This window comes from Monodelphis domestica, chromosome 5 (assembly GCF_027887165.1).
Source record: "Monodelphis domestica isolate mMonDom1 chromosome 5, mMonDom1.pri, whole genome shotgun sequence".
NCBI lineage: Eukaryota > Metazoa > Chordata > Mammalia > Didelphimorphia > Didelphidae > Monodelphis > Monodelphis domestica.
In genome coordinates this window covers 37,587,719-37,608,221 of record NC_077231.1, presented here as the reverse complement: position 1 = coordinate 37,608,221, position 20,503 = coordinate 37,587,719, and the positions used below count along the sequence as shown (strand labels likewise).

General features: G+C 44.5%; 1 protein-coding gene across 2 annotated transcripts; it reads right to left on the bottom strand.

Moving 5' to 3' along the window:
• Positions 1-1,183: 1,183 nt before the first annotated feature.
• On the bottom strand, positions 1,184-20,452 carry DDX23 (DEAD-box helicase 23). 2 transcript variants are annotated; one of them, XM_007506522.3, is made up of 17 exons: positions 20,256-20,452; positions 11,737-11,945; positions 10,571-10,675; positions 9,112-9,205; positions 8,959-9,024; positions 7,843-7,981; positions 7,497-7,630; positions 7,279-7,391; positions 6,930-7,073; positions 6,630-6,855; positions 6,241-6,386; positions 4,921-5,098; positions 4,222-4,464; positions 3,684-3,835; positions 3,258-3,366; positions 2,507-2,681; positions 1,184-2,048 (listed from the first exon to the last, which is right to left on the bottom strand). In XM_007506522.3, exons 2-17 carry the CDS (start codon positions 11,943-11,945, stop codon positions 1,825-1,827), a joined length of 2,457 nt encoding a protein of 818 aa, XP_007506584.1. In that variant the 5' UTR covers positions 20,256-20,452; the 3' UTR covers positions 1,184-1,824. The 2 variants fall into 2 exon arrangements, with proteins under 2 accessions (XP_007506584.1, XP_001381629.1); XM_001381592.5 differs by lacking the exon at positions 20,256-20,452 and adding an exon at positions 20,003-20,170.
• Between the last annotated feature and the right edge of the window lie 51 nt (positions 20,453-20,503).

The window sequence follows — 20,503 nt, the reverse complement described above, 5'->3', positions numbered from 1 at the left end:
TCCTTCCCAGAGTCAGTGTCTTTTGTACGAGTCTGTCGCGCCCAAATGAAGAGGTTACCTGGCCTTCCTCTTCCCTTCCAATAACCCAGGAAGGAGGCTTACGTTGGCCACCCACTCCACAGAACCCAAGGGATGGGGAGGAGGAGGTTGGGTCCGGGCGGGCTCCATTTCCCTTTCCTTTGGGGATTCAGGATCCCCAGACTCTGGGTGGCCTCCGAGATCCGCTTCCTCTTCTAGGATCCACGTCTAACGTAGATGCCAAGCAGCTTAGCGCGGTGATGAGTCCCGGGCCGGGATTCTTGGGTTGACAATATTAGTCACTTTGTGTGTCTGGGCCTCAAAACGTGGTCATTGGGTTGGATGATTTCCAAAGTGCATTTTGGTACTGAGATTTTGACTAGACTTCTCGAGAAGTCCCTTAGGCATGCCTCCATTTCCTCCTAGAAGGTTGGCCACCTTTTTAAAAACCTTACTTTGGCCAAAGACTTGATGCGAAGCGCCGGTTTCAAGGCAGAAGAGTGGTTAAGGACTAGGCGATTTGTTAAGTGACTTACCCAAGCTCACCCAGAAAGTGTCTCAGGTCACATTTGAACCCAGGATCTCGTATCTCTGGGCTTTCCTACTTTGCCACCTCGCTGCCTGACTAGCCCCTTCCGATGGCAAGGATAACGGTGAACAGTTGTGTGGAGGGAGTGACACTGAGGCTCTAGCTTAGGTTCTCAGTTTTAATTTGTATGTCACACCTTTCTACCTTGGACTGCTGGAACCGGTACAGGTCTGCCTCTCAGCACATGGAATTCATTATTGGCCAGAAAAGGCAGTTGTGCCCCTGCTTCCCCCTTCTACCACCTTCCCTGTGGGCTCTGAACTCTTAGGTGCCCATGAAGGCTAAAAGGACACAAGTGTGGATCACAGCCATCTTCCAGGTGCCCCAACGAGCTGGCTGTCCCCTTACCTTGCCAAGCTCCCCGCAGGATGCTCAGTGCTCCCCGGCTTCCTGTCCTCCATGCTTCACCCTGCAAGCCCCCCACTGCCTTTCTGGATCTCCAGGGGCCCCAAGTTTCTACCCTAATGAATTTTGTAAAAAACGCGCCTTGTTCTCCCACACACATCTAGAAACTCGGTTCTGTTGTGTCTGTCCTTGAAATGTGAGCCAGGACCTGGGACTGACCAAACACATACAGAATGTCTATATATTTATTCCCAGAACATACAAATTTTCATCTCAGAGAATAGAAAACAGAACTGTTTACAGCTAGTAATTGAGAGACAGACAGCCAGTCCTACGCTGACCCCACAGCATTTAAGGAAAAAAAATACTCCCCAGGGCCAGGAGTGGCCCGAGTCTGCAGAACATTTTCTCCCTGGCACAGCAGCTATACACAGGTCAAGTGCTCTTAACTCGCTTTATGAGCCAAATGGGAAAAGGTGATGAAAGTGACCCCGAAGAGAGGCTGCCAAGGTCAGGAAGCCTTCAAGCCCCCCAGATCACTCCAGGCTACGCTGCTATGGCTAGTGCAGGCAGAAGGCTGTCCAAAGAAGTTTCCATCCGGGCAGCCAGGGTCCTGTTCAGTTAGAGGAAATGCCAAGCCGATGCCCAACTTGCCAGAGGGAAGCCTCCACGATCTGAGGAGGACTCACAGACGCAGTCGTTACTTCACTCCCACTATGGCCCTAGTCACAGCCTGGGGACTGTCCAAGGGGTGAAGCAGGATGATCTTAAATGTGTCCATCAGCCTCCATCCCCCAGAGGGAAGCTGAACATAGATGTAAAGGAGCAGGCAGCCACAGGGCATCTCTGATACCGGGGAGAGGGCTCTGGGGTTAGGCAAAGATGGTCTCCTCCCGGCGCTTCTTGGTGAGGATGGTGCCTGGCTTGTGCTGAGCATCAGGGTGGTTGGCCAGCTCTGGGGGACAGGACGACACTGGGCTTTCTAGGATGGCCTGCTTCAGCTCATAGAAGACAGCAGAGTCTTCCTTGGTGAGGAAGGTGATGGCTACGCCACTCTTGCCTGCTCTCCCGGTACGCCCAATACGGTGGATATAATCTGTGGGGTTGGAGAGACGGTTATCATTAGGTCCGAGAAGGTCTCGGCAATGTCTGTGAGCTTCCGAGTCACACCCTCTCCCCGCAGCGGGCGTGGCGGTGCCTTGTCCAGGGCTCCCTTTCCTGACCTCTGGCTCTGACTGCCCCAGGGGTCACTCCTTGGATTTTTCTGTTCCCACATCCCACTCCCCACTCCATCCTTTCTCCCAACAGCCTACAGACTCTTTATTGCTCCCTGAGGGACAGGCACAGATCACTGCGACTTGAAAGCAAAAGGGCCGCATGTCTGCCCTGTCAGGGTGAGGAGCACACGCAGGGTCTCAGAAGGACAAGCTGGAGATAAGGAGCTTCTTTGGATACTGAATGCTAGCCCTGAAAGCAACGGGCCAAATGGGAACAAAGGACTCGGGAGACTGCGGTGGTATAACCTGGATCGAGGCCACCTGATTTCCTCCTTACCTTCAATGTTCTTGGCCATATCATAGTTGACAACCATAGAGACATCCTGAATGTCAATACCACGACCAGCCACATCTGTGGCTACTAGTATGTCCTTTGCACCAGCTTTGAGGTTGGAGAGTGCAAACTCACGCTGCTCTTGGCCCTTCCCACCGTGCAGTGTACAAGCATTGTACTGTGGAGAGAGAAGGACGGTCAGGAGAAAGGACTTCATTTAGAAAAAGACGGAGGAGTTGCTGGAGGGGCCTAGAGAAGGGCAGGGCGGTAGAACCGAATACCTGAGCATTCTGGGGGGGGGGGGGGGGGACAAGGAGTGACCAGAGAGCAGCAAAATCAGAATAGGTGGAGGAGAAGCCAGGAGAAGCAGCGGAAGGGGGCAGGGGTGAAGACAGGAAGAAAAGCAGAAGAATGACGAGGGATGGGAAAAGCAAATACTGGAGTGGCTGAGGTAATGACAGTTCAGTGTTCAGTGGAAGTTAGTTCTACACTCTGGAGGCTCCCTCTATTCGTATCCCCAGACTCTTGACAGGTAGAATGGCAAAGAACCTTCCCCAGTCCTATTAAATCTGAGCGAGACTCATCTAGAGGTTGCTGTGGTTGCCACTGCTAGGCTGACCTGAGATTATTCCCCCATCCCTGTCTTTGGCTCCTAGGATCCTGAAAAAAGGGGCAGGAAGGGGTTAGAGAAGAATCCCAAAGTATGTGGCCGGTGCCCAGAAGTCTAGGGTTCTTTCTTCCCCTCTGCACTCACCCCCATCTTCTCTAGAGACTTGGCCAATACATCGCAGCCCTTCTTCTGGTTGACGAAGATGATGATAGGTGGGTCAAAGCCCTGTTCCAATATGGCTAAGAGTTTTTTCCTGGGTTAAAAAGAGAAAGATTAGAAGGCAGGATTCGGAAACTGAGCTTTCCAACCCACCAATTGGACACCCAGAGTCCCAGGAAAGGTGCCTACAATGGAACAACTTACTCTACTCCCATATAGTCTCCCTGGCACTAACAGCCGCCAAAGGAGAAATAGCAGAGCAAGCAACCCCTTTTAGTACTTTGGTTCTTGAAATTCCTTATCCCAGTCCCTCCTCACTCCACCTGCCTTCAATGCTCCACTCTGATGGGACAAGAGGCTTCCCAGAGCCCTTTGCCACCCCACGTGCCTTAGCCAGGCTGCCCTCTGTACCTCTTCTCTGACTCTGACATGAGGAACACCTTCTGCTCCACACGCTCATGAGGCTTGCCCGCAGAGCCAATGTACACCACAGCTGGACGCCTCAGGTAGCTACGGGCCAAACGTTCCACTGCTGGAGGCATGGTGGCAGTGAACATGACAGTCTGTAGGAACACAAGGCTACCATCTCAATCCTGTCACTCCCAACCGAGAGTTTAACTTAGGATGTGGGACTGTTGTATGTGTAAAGATGCACTTCAAAGTGACATTTATGCCAAAAAATGGAAAAACGTCTTCTGCCTCCCATTTAAGGTCCTTTTAAGGGCTTATTTAAGATTCATGGCTCTTGTGGGACTTTCAGACAACTCAGTATTTGCTAGATGCTGTGAAAAACCCTAAATGCTCTAGTTCACAACCCACAGTTTAACTGTGTCCTCACCACCATGGCATTATGCATGGTTTATAGTTTTCTCTGCCTCCGACTTGGGCAAAAAGTACCCTGAGGCAGGTGCCCAAACCCCCTGAGCCCTGTCCAGAGATCCGGCCTTACCTGGCGGTACTTATGCTTGCCTGACTCAAAGTTTGCCAACATCTTCTCAGGATCCTCAGCCTCATCCGTGTCTGGCTTCTGGTTGCTGACAGGCATGTGCTCGAGGATCTTCTGCACATCTGGCTCAAAGCCCATGTCAATCATCCTGTCAGCTTCATCCAGGACCACATAGGTGCAACGGCTCAGCACCAGGTAACGGTTCTCCAGCACGTCGATCAGTCTCCCAGGGGTGGCGATGACAATCTGCAAGAAGAAACTTTTCTGTTTCTCACATAGTGTCTCTCTGAGGAATGGTGCGTTAATCCTGGGACATCTGCTCGCCCTGCATTCCAGCCCAAGCCATATCTGGCAGTGCAAGCTGATCAGAGATTATGCCTCTCCACGGCCACCTCAGATCTCTCCAAGAAAGAACGGGCTGACTATGTGTGGAGGGCGAGCAGAGATAAGATCCAGGGCACATGAAGGGACAATTCTATAAAGAGAGTGAGAGGAAGGCAACCAAAGGCAGAAGCACTGGGGACACAAGATTCTCCACATTTTAAATCTGCCAACTTAGTCCCAGAGTGAGCCAGATAAGCTGTATTACTCTTAATTCCATTAAACAAACACCCCTAGAAGGAGCTCTCAAAAGAGAACCCAAGTCTCATACAATAGATTCCTCTGCACCAGCTGGATGACTTGCTAGCTGAACAAACCAACCTCGCAGCCCATGCGTAGTCTGAAGCCCTGGTCCTCTCGGGAGATGCCACCAATGACAGCCACAGTACGGATACCTAACGGTTTCCCAAACTTGATGGTCTCTTCTTCAATCTGCTGGGCCAACTCTCGAGTAGGAGCCAAGATGATTGCATAGGGACCCTGGTCTGACTCTTCAATCCTGTGACAAATGAAACCACCCCATTGTCATCCGCCTTGGTCCTTTCTCTATTAATTACTTCCCTTCTTCCCTGATCAGGAGGCAGATCTTAAGGATGTACAATCATCCTTAAGGAAAGCTAGAGAGTAAGGGGATTAAGGGTCATGCTGTAGACCAGCAAGATTCTCCAACTCTTAATTCCTCACCTGTCTTTGGGCAGGATGGGCCTAGCCCTACCTTAGGAATTTCTCCTATTCTTGAGGTCACTGGAACAGAAGATACTAACATTTTACTCATCAACTACTCCAGTGCTTCACACCTTACAAAGTCAAGAAATTTTCCTTCATGTTAAAATCTCTCCTGTGGTACTTGAAGCCTATTTCTCCTTGTTCAGTTATTAGAAGAAATAGAAACCAGCTGTGCACCGTCCTCTGTGTAATATCCCTTCACAAACTAGAAAACAATTATTAACTTATCCCTTGGCAGGGTGAACAGTCCAGTCCCTTTCACCATGCCTGAGTGGGCTGTCGTGAAGAGTCTTGAACTAGGAGGTAGAAAAATACAGTTCTTCTCACTAGTTATGCGACTCTGGATAATCTACTTAATCCCTCTGGGCCTCAGTTTCCTTATCTGAAGAAAAAAGAGCTGGACTAAATTAGGACAAGAAAATCCTACATAGTAGGGCCTCCTCATCTGAGGTTTTGCTTCCCACAGTTTCATTTATACAAGGTCAACCCAAAAGACTCTTGGTCCCCCTCCCCGCCTCCAAGTACAGGAAGTCTGCCCAGGTGGTGGTCTCTTCTGCTTCCATTTTCACTTTCTAGGGTTTTTTGGGGGGTTGGGGAAGACCACAAAGCATCCACAAAACTGAGGGGCAGGTGTGAGGAGAGAAAACACATACATGGGGGTCAGTGGGTGCTTGCCTAGATCTGCAGTTTCAGCCACCTGAGGTAGGTCTTGGAACATATCTAGTGCAGAAACGGGGCCCTACTGTACTTCTGTGACCCTGTCTGCAGTGCGAGTCCTCTGCTCTAGACCTCACTGAAATGGCCTGTGCTTAAAGAGGGGCCTGCTCACTAAAGAGGCAGAAAGAAGAATTCAGAGAGTGCACTTGTTGCCTCTGCCCTCTTCCATCCCGCTTCGCCCACTCCATCTGATGCCACCTGTCAATTTTGGGAAGGGTGGTGATCCAGACCAGCAGGGGGATAAGGAAGGCTGCTGTCTTGCCACTTCCGGTCTCAGCCACACCAATGATGTCACGATTCTGCAGCCCAATAGGAATCGCCTGGCGCTGGATGGGCGTTGGTTCCTGCAGAGACCCAGGGATCGGTGAGTCGGCCCAGGATCACTCCACTGGGCTAGGGCTCAGGTGGAGGCTGCACTCACCACATGAGGGTCTAAGGTCAGGGGGCTTAGGAAAGAGAATACCCATAGGCCAAAGCTTTCTGAAGGACAATGGCTCCTTAGTCAAAAGAGGCAACAGGTAGGGGAGGGGCTGAGCTCGTGGTTGCTAAGTGACTGCGCCATGCAGGGTCTCCCTGGCTCCACTCACCTTGTAGCCGCACTTGTCAATGACCTCCAGAATGTGGGGGGGCAGTGAAGAGTCTTTCCAGGAGCGGATGGGGTTGGGGATCTTACCACCCTTGGTGGTAATGCTGTAGTCCTCCCGGAAGATGCGCCAGTCTCTGTCCGTCATCTCGTCCAGCTTTTTCTGTGACCAGTGCCTGTCATCCCAGCGCTGCTTGGCTTCTTTCTTCCGGAGTTTTCGAAGGCGAGCCCTGGGGGAGGAGCCGGGATGTTGGCCCACACCTCTGTGGGTGCGCCATGCCCCCACCCCCCACCAGCCACTTACTCTTCCTGCTCCTTCTCCTCCAGAGTGCGCCGCTTCTCCATCAGGTCTCCGTAGAAGCGTGACTGTTCCCGCTTCTGCTGCTTCAGGTCAATGCCAGCAATAAAACCACGGCCCAGCAGCTGCACCTGGTGCCTTTCCTTGTACCTGGGAGGTGGGTGATCAGCCAGGAAGAGCGACAGCGTCAGCTCCTCTCCCTTCCCTCTCTGTCTCTCTCCTCCTTTCCCTCCTTTTCTCCCTTCCCCTCTTCTCTCTCTCCCACCACCACCCTCAGCCCTCCTTCCTCCATTATCACTGCTCCAAGAAGCATCTTCATGTACACGCACCCAGGGTCTGGCCCAAAGTCACTCACAGCGGGTTGTAGTCGATGGAGGTATCTTCAGAGGCGTCCCATTCAAAGACAAACTTCCTGTCATTGAGGTGCCTGGTCCGGCGCCGCTTCTTCACGCCACCCAGGTAACGTTCCTGCCCAGGAAGACAATAAGGCCTGGTTCACTGGCTCCTGTCACCCTCTTAGGAGAGGCTGCCCGGGGTTGGAAGGGGTGACGAAGCCAGGGCTGGGGCTTGTACCTTAATGGCATGCAGCTCCTTGCTCTTGTCCTTCTCCTCTCGGATTTTCTGCCGCCCTTCCTCATCCTCATTGCCATTTGTTTCCCTCTCCATTCTCTCCCTACGTTCTCGACGCTCCCGCTCTTGAGGGTCCTCTATAGGGCAGAAGAAGACAAAAGGAAGGGGAAAGGAGTAGGAAAATAAGCACAGATTAGTGAAAAAAGGAGAACACAGTCCCAGCCCAGGGAGCATTAGCTTCTGGGCAGATCAATTGCTTTATCATACCCTTCTATCAAGACCCATGAGGTTCCTCTCCCCTTCTCTTACTTCCCTGATGGCCATACTGACCCCCATGCAGCACCCTCACCCAGCATCTTCCTGCCCAGGTCTTGAAAGTGTTTCCTTTTCTTCCGCTCCTCCTCAATCAGCTTCTGTCTCTCCTCCACTTCCTGCTGCCGCCGCTTGAGTGCTTCAGCCTCTCTTTCTGCTTTGGAGAGGAACTTGGGCTGTAAGAGTAGTGAGCCCAGTCAAAAAAGGCACAAAACTACCCAGCAGATTGGCTAACATGACAGCAAAGGAAAGTAATGAATGCTGGAGGGGGTGTGGCAAAGTCTGGACACTAATTCATTGCTGGTGGAGTTGTGAATGGATCCAACCATTCTGGAGGGCAATTTGGAACTATGCCCAAAGGACTGTCTGCCCTTTGATCCAGCCACAGCACTGCGGGGTCTGTACCCCAAAGAGACAATAAGGATAAAGACTTGTACAGGAATGTTCATAGCTCCGCTCTTTGTGGTGGCCAAAAATTGGAAAATGAGGGGATGCCCTTCAATTGGGGAATGGCTGAACACATTGTGGTATCTGTTGGTGATGGAATACTATTGTGCTAAAAGGAATAATAAAGTAGAGGAATTCCATGGAGACTGGAACGACCTCCAGGAAGTGATGCAGAGCGAAAGGAGCAGAAACAGGAGAACATTGTACACAGAGACTGATACACTGTGGCACAACTGAACGTAATGGACTTCTCCATTAGTGGCAATGCAGTGATCCTGAACAACTCAGAGGTATTTACAAGAAAAACCACCATCCACATTCAGAGGAAACACTGTGGGAGTAAAAACACCGAAGAAAAACAACTGCTTGAATACATGGATTGAAGGGATATGGTTGAGGATGTAGACTCTAAAGGAACATCCTAGCGCAAACAACAACATGGAAATACGTTCTGATCAAGGACACATGTAATACCCAATGAAATTGCACATGGGCTGTGGGAAGGGTGGGTGGAGAGGAGGGAGGGAAATCATGTGATTATTGTAACCAAGGAATAATGTTCTAAATGGACTAAATAAACTAATTCAAATGGGGAAAAAAAAGGCACAAAACTGTCTGATGCAGAGAAATGAAGGGGGTCAACCCAGAGCTCTAGACTCCAAGACCTCCAAGAAGAAAGAATTAATCCAAATATTTAAGTTCTTGCCTTGGCCTCAGCTTCTTCTTCAGCCTTCTTCTTAGCCAAAAGTTCTTCCAGAGACAAGGGCTGGGCCTGGAGATACAAATAGCACCATTACTCGTACCCAAAACTCTCCTTTCTCTGATGATCTAATGGCTAGGGAATGCAAAGGAATCTTACTTTTGGCTTCTTTTCCCCATGGTCATCGTCTTCATCCTTTTTGGAATCTCTGTCCTTCCGGGATTTAGAGTCTTTGCCTCGGCCAGGGGATAAACTTCAAGGGGAAGGGAGAGAAAAATCCCACATCATGCCTTGCCTTTGACAGAGCCCCAGAGAGAGCATGACAGAAAAGCCAAATGACAGTCAGAATGTAACAAGACCTGCCAGATCACCACCTCTTAAGGGAATCACAGCTTATCTACAACTGAACAGGGACTAAACCTCAGCTCTCCTTCAAGTTCCTCTCTCCTGAGGGAAACAAGTCCTCAACTGACTTTTATAAACATGAAAGCTATTTTCTCCAAATTGGTAGGAGAAAAAAAAAACCCTATATTTTACTGTAAATGACCCAAAAGTCATTGGATTGTCAATGGATTGGGGGGGGGGGCAGATTTTGCATTGAATATCTCTGATAAGGATCAGATTTCTAAGACCTTTAGGAAACTAATACAAAAATACAAGACCAAGAGCCATTTCTCAATAGGTAAGTAGCCAAAGGACATGAACAAATAGAATTTCAAACTACTAACAACCATATGAAACACTATTCCAAATTGCTAAAAGTAAGAGAAATACAAAAACAACCCTGTGGTTTTTCACTCAGCAAATTGACAGTAATAATAAATGATGGAAAAAGTCAAGGTTGAAGAAGCTATGGAAAGACTGGTAGAATTGCAAATTGGTCGCAAATTGGTCTAGCCATTTTGGAAAGCAATTGGAAATTATGCAAAGAAAGTGAATAAAATGTCCCTCCCCTCCTTTGATCTAGAGATCTCAATACAAGATATATATCCAAAGAAAGTCAAAATCATAAATATTCCCATATACACCAAAAAGATTAAATTAGTGAAGCTTAGTAGCAGCCACTGCACAATTTTGTGTCTTTTTAAAAAAACTCTTACCTTCTGTTTTAAACTCAATACTAAGAATTGGTTCCAAAGCAGAAGATCAGTAAGGGCTAGCAATTAGGGTTATATGACTTGCCCAGGGTCACATAGCTAGGGAAGTGTCTGAGGCAAATTTGAACTCAGGATCACCTATCTTTAGGCTTGGCTCTCTAAACACTGATTTATTTTCATTTTAATTTATTTTTAATAAAAAAGTAACACGTAAATGTTTCTTTCATTTTTGATAGTTTTGTTGATAATTTATATTTTAATTTTTACTTCCATTTCTGAAACTATTCCTCCCACTCCCTTAACCCAGCAAGCCATCCCTTGCTACAAAGAAAAGAAAAACATCTACTAAGCCTGACCGTATAGGAAATGTTCCACATTCATAATTGCCAACTCTGCAAAGAAAGAAGGGAGCTTACACTCTAATAATTTAAATCTACTTTTCTGTGAACTCAGGGCCATTCATCACAAAATGCAAGGGCCAGGTGAATTCATTTGAAGCCCCCTTTCCACCTCTCAGATACCTGGATCGTTTACGGTCCTTATCTCTTCTATGTCCATCCTTGTCCCGGTCCTTCTTGTTTCGATCTCTATCCTTGTCCCGATCTCGATCTTTATGTCGCCTTTCCCTAAAAGACAACAAATTTAAGAGATCACTTGTTATTCCCACTTTAATCACAAGAGTCTCCTTTTCCTCTTTCTTTTCCTCTACCTCAAGCCTTATTTCCCCTCTTTACTATCCTAAAGAAATTTTTCTCAAACTGGGAGATACAACCATCATGGAGGTCACAAAGGAGATCAGAAGGAATTATGCGGATCTGTTGTTATACTGAGAATTTGCTGAGTAACAAGCAACAACTGATTGGTCGTGGCCATGACTATAAGATGATATAGTAAGGGAATGTGTAGAAATAGAACTGGGCTAAGGAATATATGCACTGTAGGCATGTTTGAAATTTTTCATCTTTTCTATTAATGAAAGTGTAAACACAATCTTACATGCTAAGAGTAGTTTATTTCAATTTTAGAGTAGCAACAAGAATAGCACAAAATTATGTTACTTATAGATCTTTAATAATGATGACTATACTTTGTATTAATGGCTGCAAAATTATCGGTCACATTATTGACACAAATACACTTTGTAGTTCTGTATCAATGATTACTCTGTCTATACACAAAGCACATGGCAACAAAATCTAATTTACAGAAACATCTGTATCATAATTTCATTTGTACTGCGCAGCATCAAACAGAGAAATCTCTATTCTAAACAGCCTCAGGACAGGGAACGACGTCCGATATCATTGTTATATGTAGCGCAGTGCCTTGTACATAGCAGGTTCTTAATGTTTATTGAGTTCAATAGAATTAAATTCTTACTGGTGTTAATTTCCACAAGAGGTACTGAATCTTCATTTTAACATGTATAATTAAATTTCACACAAAATAACCATACCTGTGGGCCTCTGAAACAACTATATTTTCTAGCCTTAAAATGTGCACTTATAGAAAAGAATGTTAAAAAAGGCCCCTCATCCCCTTCTGTCACAGCCTAGTAGGAGGCCTTTGGTGCTTATTCTAGGCCTGAATATTCAAATGCAATGCGGAGTCATGGGAGCCATTACAAGGGCTAGGCTGGGTTGCAGCTGGGATCTCCTCTTCTTCCCCCCACAAAGCGTTCATTTACCTCTCTGTGGACTTGGACCTGGAACGTGAACGAGAATGGCTGCCTCCTCGTCGTCTGTCCCTTGACCTGTGACGCTTCCGATCTTTGGATGGGGAAGACTTTCGATCTCTGTCCCTCTCCCTCTCTCTATCAGGGGATCGTGACCTTTTCCTCTCTTCCTTAGAAGGTGAAGCATCACGGTCCTTCTTATCAGCCAGCTCTCCTGCCATCTATTGATGAACAAGGAGCGGTGGTGAGGAAACAAGAGTACTACTGAACCACAAAAACATCTCAAATCAAACATCCAAGAACAATGTTGCATCTGCTAGCTCTACTCAAATCTAAATACATGTCTAAGGTCCAAAGAGAATGCTTGAGAGGAAAAAAATAGCAATAACAACAGTTAACATTTATATAATGCCTTATGGTTTACAAAGAAATGTACACACACACACACACACACACAATTTCAATTGATTCTTGTGACAACCCCTGGTGGTGAATTTACATATTGTCCTTATTTTAAAGATGAGAAAAAAATGTCATCACATAGCTAGAATGTGTCTGAGGCAGGATTTAAACTCAAGTCTGTGTGACTCCAAGCTCAGCACTTAATCCTACCAACCAAATGCCAAGATCTAAAGAAAAACTTAAGAGGTTTAGGATTAAAATCAATAATGCTGTTGATTTTAAAAAAAACCTGGTTTTGGATATTAGAACTCACCTTAGCTCAGACTAAGAAAACAGTACCATCTGATTCCAAAGCCAAGCAGAGCAAAAACAGAGAAAGAAAACTACTGACCAATCTCCTTAATGAACATAGATACAAAAATCTTAAATGGAATACAAGCAAAAAAACTCCAGCAAGTGATCATGAGGGTTTATTCATAATGATCAGGTAGGATTTATACCAGAAATGCAAGGATGGTTCAATATTAAGAAAACCATTGACATAATTGACCACATCAACAAGCAAACCAACAAAAACCATATGATTATCTCAATAAATGCAGAAAAAGCTTTGGACAAAATACAACACTTATTCCTATTGAAACCTATTGAAAACACTAGAAAGTATAGGAAAAGAAGGGCCTTTCCTAAAAATAATAAACAGTATCTATATCTAAAACCATCAGCCAGTATCATCTGCAATGGGGATAAATTAGAAGCCTTCCCAATAAGATCAGGAGTGAAACAAGGATGCCCATCATCACCTCTATTATTTAACACTGTACTAGAAACACTAGTAGTAGCAATTAAGAGAAGAAAAAGAAATGGAAGGTATTAAAATAGGCAACAAGAAGACAAAGTTATCACTCTTTGCGGATGATATGATGGTCTACTTAAAGAATCCTAGAGAATCAACCAAAAAGCTGTCAAAATAATCAACAACTTTAGCAAAGTTGCAGGATACAGAATAAACCCACATAAAACATCAACATTTCTATATATTTCCAACACATCCAGGCAGCAAGAGTTAGAAAGAGAAATTCCATTTAAAAATCACCCTAGATAATAAAAAACACTTAGGAATCTATCTACCAAGACAAACATAGGAATTATATGAACACAACTACAAAACACTTTCCACACAATTAAAATTAGATCTAAACAATTGGAAAAACATCAATTGCTCATGGGTAGGATGAGCTAACATAATAAAAATGACCATCCTATCCAAATTAATTTACTTATTTAGTGCCATACCCATTGACTACCAAAAAACTTTTTTACTGAATTAGAAAAAACCATAACAAATTTCATTTGGAAGAACAAAAGATCAAGGATATCCAGGGAAATCATGAAAAAAATGCAAAGGAAGGAGGACTTGCAGTCCCAGATCTCAAACTATAATATAAAACAGTGGTCATCAAAACAATATGGTACTGGCTAAGAGACAGAAAGGAGGATCAGTGGAATAGACCTGGGGTAAGTGATCTCAGCAAGACAGTCTATGATAAGCCCAAAGAGCCTAGCTTTTGGGACCAAAATCCACTATTTGATAAAAACTGCTAGGCAGATTGGAAGACAGTATGGGAGAGATTGGATTTGGATCAACATCTCACACCCCACACCAGGTTAAACTCAGAATGGGTGAATGACTTGAATATAAAAAAGGAAACTATAAGTAAATTAGGTGAACACAGAATAGTATACATGTCAGATCTTTGGGAAAGGAAAGATTTTAGCAAGCAAGAGTTAGAAAAAAAATCAGAAAATGTAAAAATCAATTAATTTTGATATTACATCAAATTAAAAAGGTTTTGTACAAACAAAAACAATGCAACCAAAATTAGAAGGGAAGCAACAAATTGGGAAACAATCTTCAGAACAAAAACCTCTGACAAAAGTCTAATTATTCAAATTTATAAAGAGCTAAATCAATTGTACAAAAAAAAAATCAAACCATTCTCTAATTGATAAATGGGCAAGGGACACGAATAGGCAATTTTCAGTTAAAGAAATCAAAATTTACTAATAAGCACATGAAAAAGTGCTCTAAATCTCTTATAATCAGAGAGATGCAAATCAAAACAACTCTGAGGTATCACCTCACACCTAGCAGATTGGCTAACATGACAGCAAAGGAAAGTAATGAATGCTGGAGGGGATGTGGCAAAGTTGGGACACTAATGCATTGCTGGTGGAGTTGTGAATTGATCCAACCATTCTGGAGGGCAATTTGGAACTATGCCTGAAGGGCGATAAAAGACTGTCTGCCCTTTGATCCAGCCATAGCACTGCTGGGTTTGTACCCCAAAGAGATAATAAGGAAAAAGACACGTACAAGAATATTCATAGCTGTGCTCTTTGTGGTGGCAAAAGGTTTGAAAATGAGGGGATGCCCTTCAATTGGGGAATGGCTGAACAAATTGTGGTATATGTTGGTGATGGAATACTATTGTGCTCAAAGGAATAATAAAGTGAAGGAATTTCAGGGGGACTGGAACAACCTCCAGGAATTGATGCAGAGTAAGAGGAGCAGAACCAGGAAAACATTGTACACAGAGACTGATACACTGTGGTACACCCAAATGTAATGGACTTCTCCACTAGTAGCAATGCAATGATCCAGAACAATTCTGAGGTACTTATGAGAAAGAACACTATCCACATCCAGAGGAAAAACTGGGAGCAGAAACACTGAAGAAAAACAACTGCTTGATTACATGAGTCGAGGGGATATGATTGGGGATGTAGACTCTAAATTAACATCCTAGTGAAAACATCAACATGGAAATAGTTTCTGATCAAAGACACATGTAATACCCAGTGGAATTGTGCGTCGGCTATGGGAAGGGCTGGGTGAAGGGAGGGAGGGAAAGAATATGATTCTTGTAACCAAGCAATAATGTTCTAAACTGACTAATTAAAACCTAAAAATAAATAAATAAATAAATAAATGAACAAATAAATGTAGTAGGCAAGGAAAAGAAATATCATGAATAATATTGATGATATTTTTTAGCTTGGATAATTCCCCACATGGTCTATGACACTAAATCTATTAACAATGTAAAGAGGTATGCTGGTGCCTGTCCTATCTTCTACACCACATTTGTAAAATAGGGGGGTTGGACAAGATGGTCTTTGAGCTCCCTTTCAGATCTAGCTTTATGTAGCCTCAAGAAAAATTCTGGTGGTAGTTTCTGGTCCAGAGAGTTCTCTCCCTGTCTGAAGTGAAGTAGCCTCTGCTCCACAGGGCCATGTGACTCAACAGTGGTTCAGGCAGGATCCCTTCCCTAAGAAAGCCCTCCCGCACTCAAACTTTCTTAACCTTCTGGGTGATACTGCTTCTGAACACGTCAGGGGGAAATGGGTCCTGGATTAAGTAGAGATTTTATTTTTATTTTTAAACTCTTGCCTTCTGCTTTAGAATCAATATTATGTATTAGTTCCAAGGCAGAAGAATGGTAAGGGCTAGGCAATGCAGGTTAAGTAACTTGCCCAGGATCACATAGCCAGGAAGTGTCTGAGGTCAGATTTGAACTGAGGACCTCCCATCCCTAGGCCTGGCTCAATCCACTGAGTCACCTAGCTTCCCCCTAAGAAGAGCTTTTAAGCAGCCTTCTCCAGGGCCATAAGGATACCCACAGACATTCCTGAATGACACTGACTCCTTGATTCTTTCCCTTTTTCATAACCACAAGTTGCCAAGTGTTGTTGATTTGAACACCACAAAATGAATGCAATAGTGAAAGAACAATCAAGGAGATAAGAGTAATACAACTTTTAAGAAGAGAAAAAACCCCCAAAGTAGGCAGAGAATATCTGGGGTACTGGGAGGAGAAGGGGAAGAATCAGTAAGACTATAGCAAGGAGTGAAGAGCAAGTCAAGATCAAGTCACACATCTCCACCCCACATCTGTTGTCCCAGGTTCAGAACCTAAGACCAAGCCAACATTCAGATCCTAAGACCCTGACTGGGCAAACAGTGGTCCAAGCCAACCCACACTCCTTAAAGTTCCAAGCAAATCTGCAGTGAGGTCTGAAATTCCAGCCCAGGGCAATCTGTGCTGTGCAGTTTGATCTGTGTGGGCCCAGAGGGAGGCCAAGAGTCCCAGCCAGGGCTTGTTGTGAGGACACAGATCCCAGTTTGGGGCAGTTGGTTTACCAAAACCTGGGCCCCCTGAGCCTATCATCAAAGGCTTAAGGGCAGAGCAGTCTGCTTGTGCATAACCTGATCAAGTTCAGAGTAAGATCAAAAGCTTCACCCAAGCCTGAGGCTAGAATACCTGTCAGATCTGTGGAGAAGAAAGAATTTAAGACCAAGTAAGAGATAGAGAACATTATACGATGTAAAATGAATAATTTTGATGATATTAAATTTAAAATGTTTTGTACCCCAAAGAGGTAAGGAAAAAGACTTGTACAAAAATATTTATAGCTACACTCTTTGTGGTGGCATAACATTGGAAAATTAAGGGGTGTCCATCGATTGGGGAATGGCTGAACAAATTGTGGTATCTTCTGGTGATGGAATACTATTGTGCTGAAAGAAATAATGAACTGGAGGAATCAACTGGAAAGACCTCCAGGAATTGATGCTGTGAAGATTAAAATTAACTCTCCTCTGACTGTGAAGATTAAAATTATAACCCCTGCCTATTTTTAGATTTAATCACCAAAAGTGTAAACACCCTACTTAAAAGTTGAGTATGGAGACCTACCCATTTTTAGGTCTAATCATCAAAAGTGGAAACATTCCATTTAATCATTAAGTGGGAGGTTTGTGACCCACGTGTGCAATAGTGGGGGATGAATCAGAATTAAACTAACTGCCCTGGGGCAGTCTTAAAGCAAAGCTTCAACTGTGATTGGTACATGTAAAATTAGGGGAATTCACAGGAAGTGATACAAAAGAAATGTCTTTAAAAGGAGCTGTCATTTCCTGTGAGACACAGTTCTTCATTCTTTGGAAGTGGAGACTGGAGACAATTTTTCATTCTTTGGAGTGGAGGCTGAACCCGAGACCCTGTTCCTGGTGAGGCTTTTCTAAAATTTCTTCCTTTGAACCAACACGTGGTGAGTGAAAATCTGTCACTTAACTGCTGAATTTTCTGAAAAAACTAACCTCAGGAGAGATTTACTTCTTGAGAGAGAATTCCCCAGGTCCTTGGCTTTGCCGAGGCTTTAGGACTAACTCTCCCTGCCTGGGTTGAGTCAGGGGCCCGGAGTAAATTACTTAGTGCTTAGGCTAGATATCTTTCCTTATCCTCTCTCTGAATTTCTTACTTCACTCTTTCTACATTTTGTAAATAAATTGTAAATAAATCTCTTTGGAATAAATTAATTTCCTGACGACCACACTCTTAAAACAATCCAGTCCAACCCTTTAAAAATTAACCCCCTTTCTCCCCTTACAATGAAGAGTGAAAGGAGCAGAACCAGGAGAACATTGTACACAGACTGATACATTATGGCACAATTAAATGTAATTGGCTTCTCTACTAGCAGCAATGCAATGATCCAGGACAATTCTGAGGGACTTATGAGAAAGAATGTTATCCATATCCAGAGAAAGAACTATGGGAGTAGAAGCACAGAAGAAAAACTGCTTGATCACATGGTTTGATGGGGATATGATTGTGAATTTTGACTTTAAATAATCACTCTATTGCAAATATTAATAATATGGAAACAGATTCTGAACGATACATGTAAAATCCGGTGGAATTGCTCATGGGCTCTAGGAGAGGGGGGAAAGGGGAGGGAAAGAACATGAATCATGTAATCATAGAAAAATACTCTAAATTAAATAAATAAATTTTAAAAAACAATAAAAAAATAAATAAAAGCAATGCAATGATCCAGGACAATTTTGTGGGGGCTTATGAGAAAGAATGCTATTCACATCGAGAGAAAGAACTGAGGGAGTAGAACATTTGATTCAGTACTTGTTTATATGGGAAATGATTTGAGGTTTTGGTTTTAAAGGATTCCTCTATTACAAAAATTAATAATATGGAAATAGGATTTGAGTAATAATATATGTATAACCCAGTGAAATTGCTTATCAACTCCGGGAATACAGAGGGAAAAGGGCAGGGAGACAACATGAATCAGGTATGATGGAAAAATGTTTTAAAATAAAATTAAAATTACATTTAAAAAAGGAACAAACAAGTCATGGGGAAAGGGAGCATTAGGAGCAAAGGATAACTCCTGATTAGCTTGTAAAAAGTGACTACTATCAAGCAAGATGGAAATCTACTAGCCAAATTCTAACAAAAATATGTGTAAGATTGGTGGAAGAGACTGAAAAATATGTATCATAATTCAGCCAGTGATGCACTTCTTCCATGTGGATCTCTACATCTTGCTAATAAGTTTCTTTTCCAGGGGTGACTGAGAGTATTAGAATATATTGAACTCAGAGGAGGCTCAGTGAAAGCCAGGCTTGCATATGGGAGTCCTACGTCAAATCTAACATCAGATACTTCTTAGTTGTGTGACCCATGGCAAGTCACTTAACCCCAATTGCCCAGTCCTTAAGGCTCTTCTGCCTATAAACTGATCAATTCTAAGACAGCAGGCAAGAATTTTTTAAAAATACACTAAACTTAGAACCAAACCTTTAACCAAAAACTATAAAGTTTTAAGCCAATATTCTAATGGAGAACATCACAATTCAGTAACCAAAAATGTCACTTTAATATTTTAGTAAGAACTAAAAGGTTTTTTGGTATCATGTCATCCTTTAAAAATTTTTATTTTGAGGGCAGCTGGGTAGCTCAGTGGATTGAGAGTCAGGCCTAGAGATGGGAGGTTGTAGGTTCAAATCTGGTCTCAGACACGTCCTAGCTGTGTGACCCTGGGCAAGTCACTTGACCCCCATTGCCTAGCCCTTACCACTCTTCTGCCTTGGAATCAATACATAGTATTGATTCCAAGACAGAAGGTAAGGGTTTAAAAAAATTTTTTTTTCTAATTTTTTTGCCTGTTTATTATTATACCTACATATATAATGCATCTGTATTTAATACATGACACAAGAAGTATATAATAAAAGTAATTTATAAATAGGATAGGTGTTGGCCTTGTGATTTCATTTTAAAATAAATATACATATACTAGAGGTGTATCCTTCAGTTACCTACTGATAAAAGTGTGCAATTAAAAAACAACAACAAAAAACTGGAGCCACTAACCTAGGCTATTGCTACAGCCTAACAAGTTGTCTTTCCTCTTTTCTCACTTCTTTCAAATTCATTCTTTATGTTGCTCCCATTGATGGGGCCCTATCTCTGCTCAAAACCTTTCAAGACTCTTTTGCAACCTATCAAATGATGTTCAAACTCTTTAGCCTGACACTTGCCACTTTCTATAAGAGTGTATTTCCCCTACTTTTCAAAGGCTCTCTAATGCAATCTAACAAATAATGCTCAAACTCCTTGGTGCGGAATTTTTCGCTTTTTACAACGGTAATATATATCTTTCCAGGATCCCATACTCTCTGCTCCTGCCAAACAGGCCGGTGTGACATCCCCTAGAGAGGCTCTTAAGTCTTCTTGCAACACTCTTCCCTAGTGTTCGAGCTTCTGCATTAAGTCGACTTTAAAAAACCTTTTGTTTTAATTTCCCCTCCCACAGGGGCACCCCTTAGACAAGTACCCGAACTTGCTTAAGTTGGAAGAGAGCAGTGCGTCCTCCTTAAGTCTTCCAAGATCTACCTAGGAAGTGGCATCTAACGCACTTGGCCAGGCTTGGTCACCAGGGCTAGGGGCCGCCGTACCTAGCAGACTACACTACGGGGGTGGGGGGCTTTTCTGATACGAACTCTGACCTCCGCACCAGCCAGTGCCTAGCAGACCTCCCCGGCTCCGCATGCCGCGGGAAGGATGAACGCCAGCAGGCTTCAGGGGGGCAGGGCGATCCAGGGCCCCGTTCGTGCGGCCCGCAGAGTCCAGCACGCGTCCGAGGCGGAAGCTGCCTCCCATCCCCGCCCTCCCGAGCCCCAGTCCCGTTCCTGACCCCCCCGTGGGTGGGGGCCTTGGAGTCCCCATCTCGTCCTCACTCCCAGAGAGCCCGGGACTCACCACACCGGAGCTGAACCGCTCAACGCGGCCTCAACGTCGCAGGGAGACCGCCATTTTTCCCGGTTTCTAATCACCCAGACGGCGCCTCGGGCCGCGCGCCAAGCTGGGAAAGCGAGTCCCCGGCCTCTCGGGCCCGGGCTTATTATGCGAACCAAGAAACTACAGTTCCCAGGGTGCATAGCGCGCCCGACCGGTTGAGAATGCAGGATCGCAGGGCAATATTGTTCTCCCAGGGATTGGCGCCTCCT

Bases quoted from the DNA above. Each gene is read 5' to 3' on its own strand.
- DDX23 (XM_007506522.3), bottom strand. From the start codon at position 11,945: ATGGCAGGAGAGCTGGCTGATAAGAAGGACCGTGATGCTTCACCTTCT. The intron at 6,387-6,629 runs GTGAGTGGAGCC...GGGTCTCTGCAG, and splicing joins TTGACAAGTGCGGCTACAAG to GAACCAACGCCCATCCAGCG. The intron at 5,099-6,240 runs GTGGCATCAGAT...CATTTGTCACAG, and splicing joins ACCCTTCCCAAAATTGACAG to GATTGAAGAGTCAGACCAGG.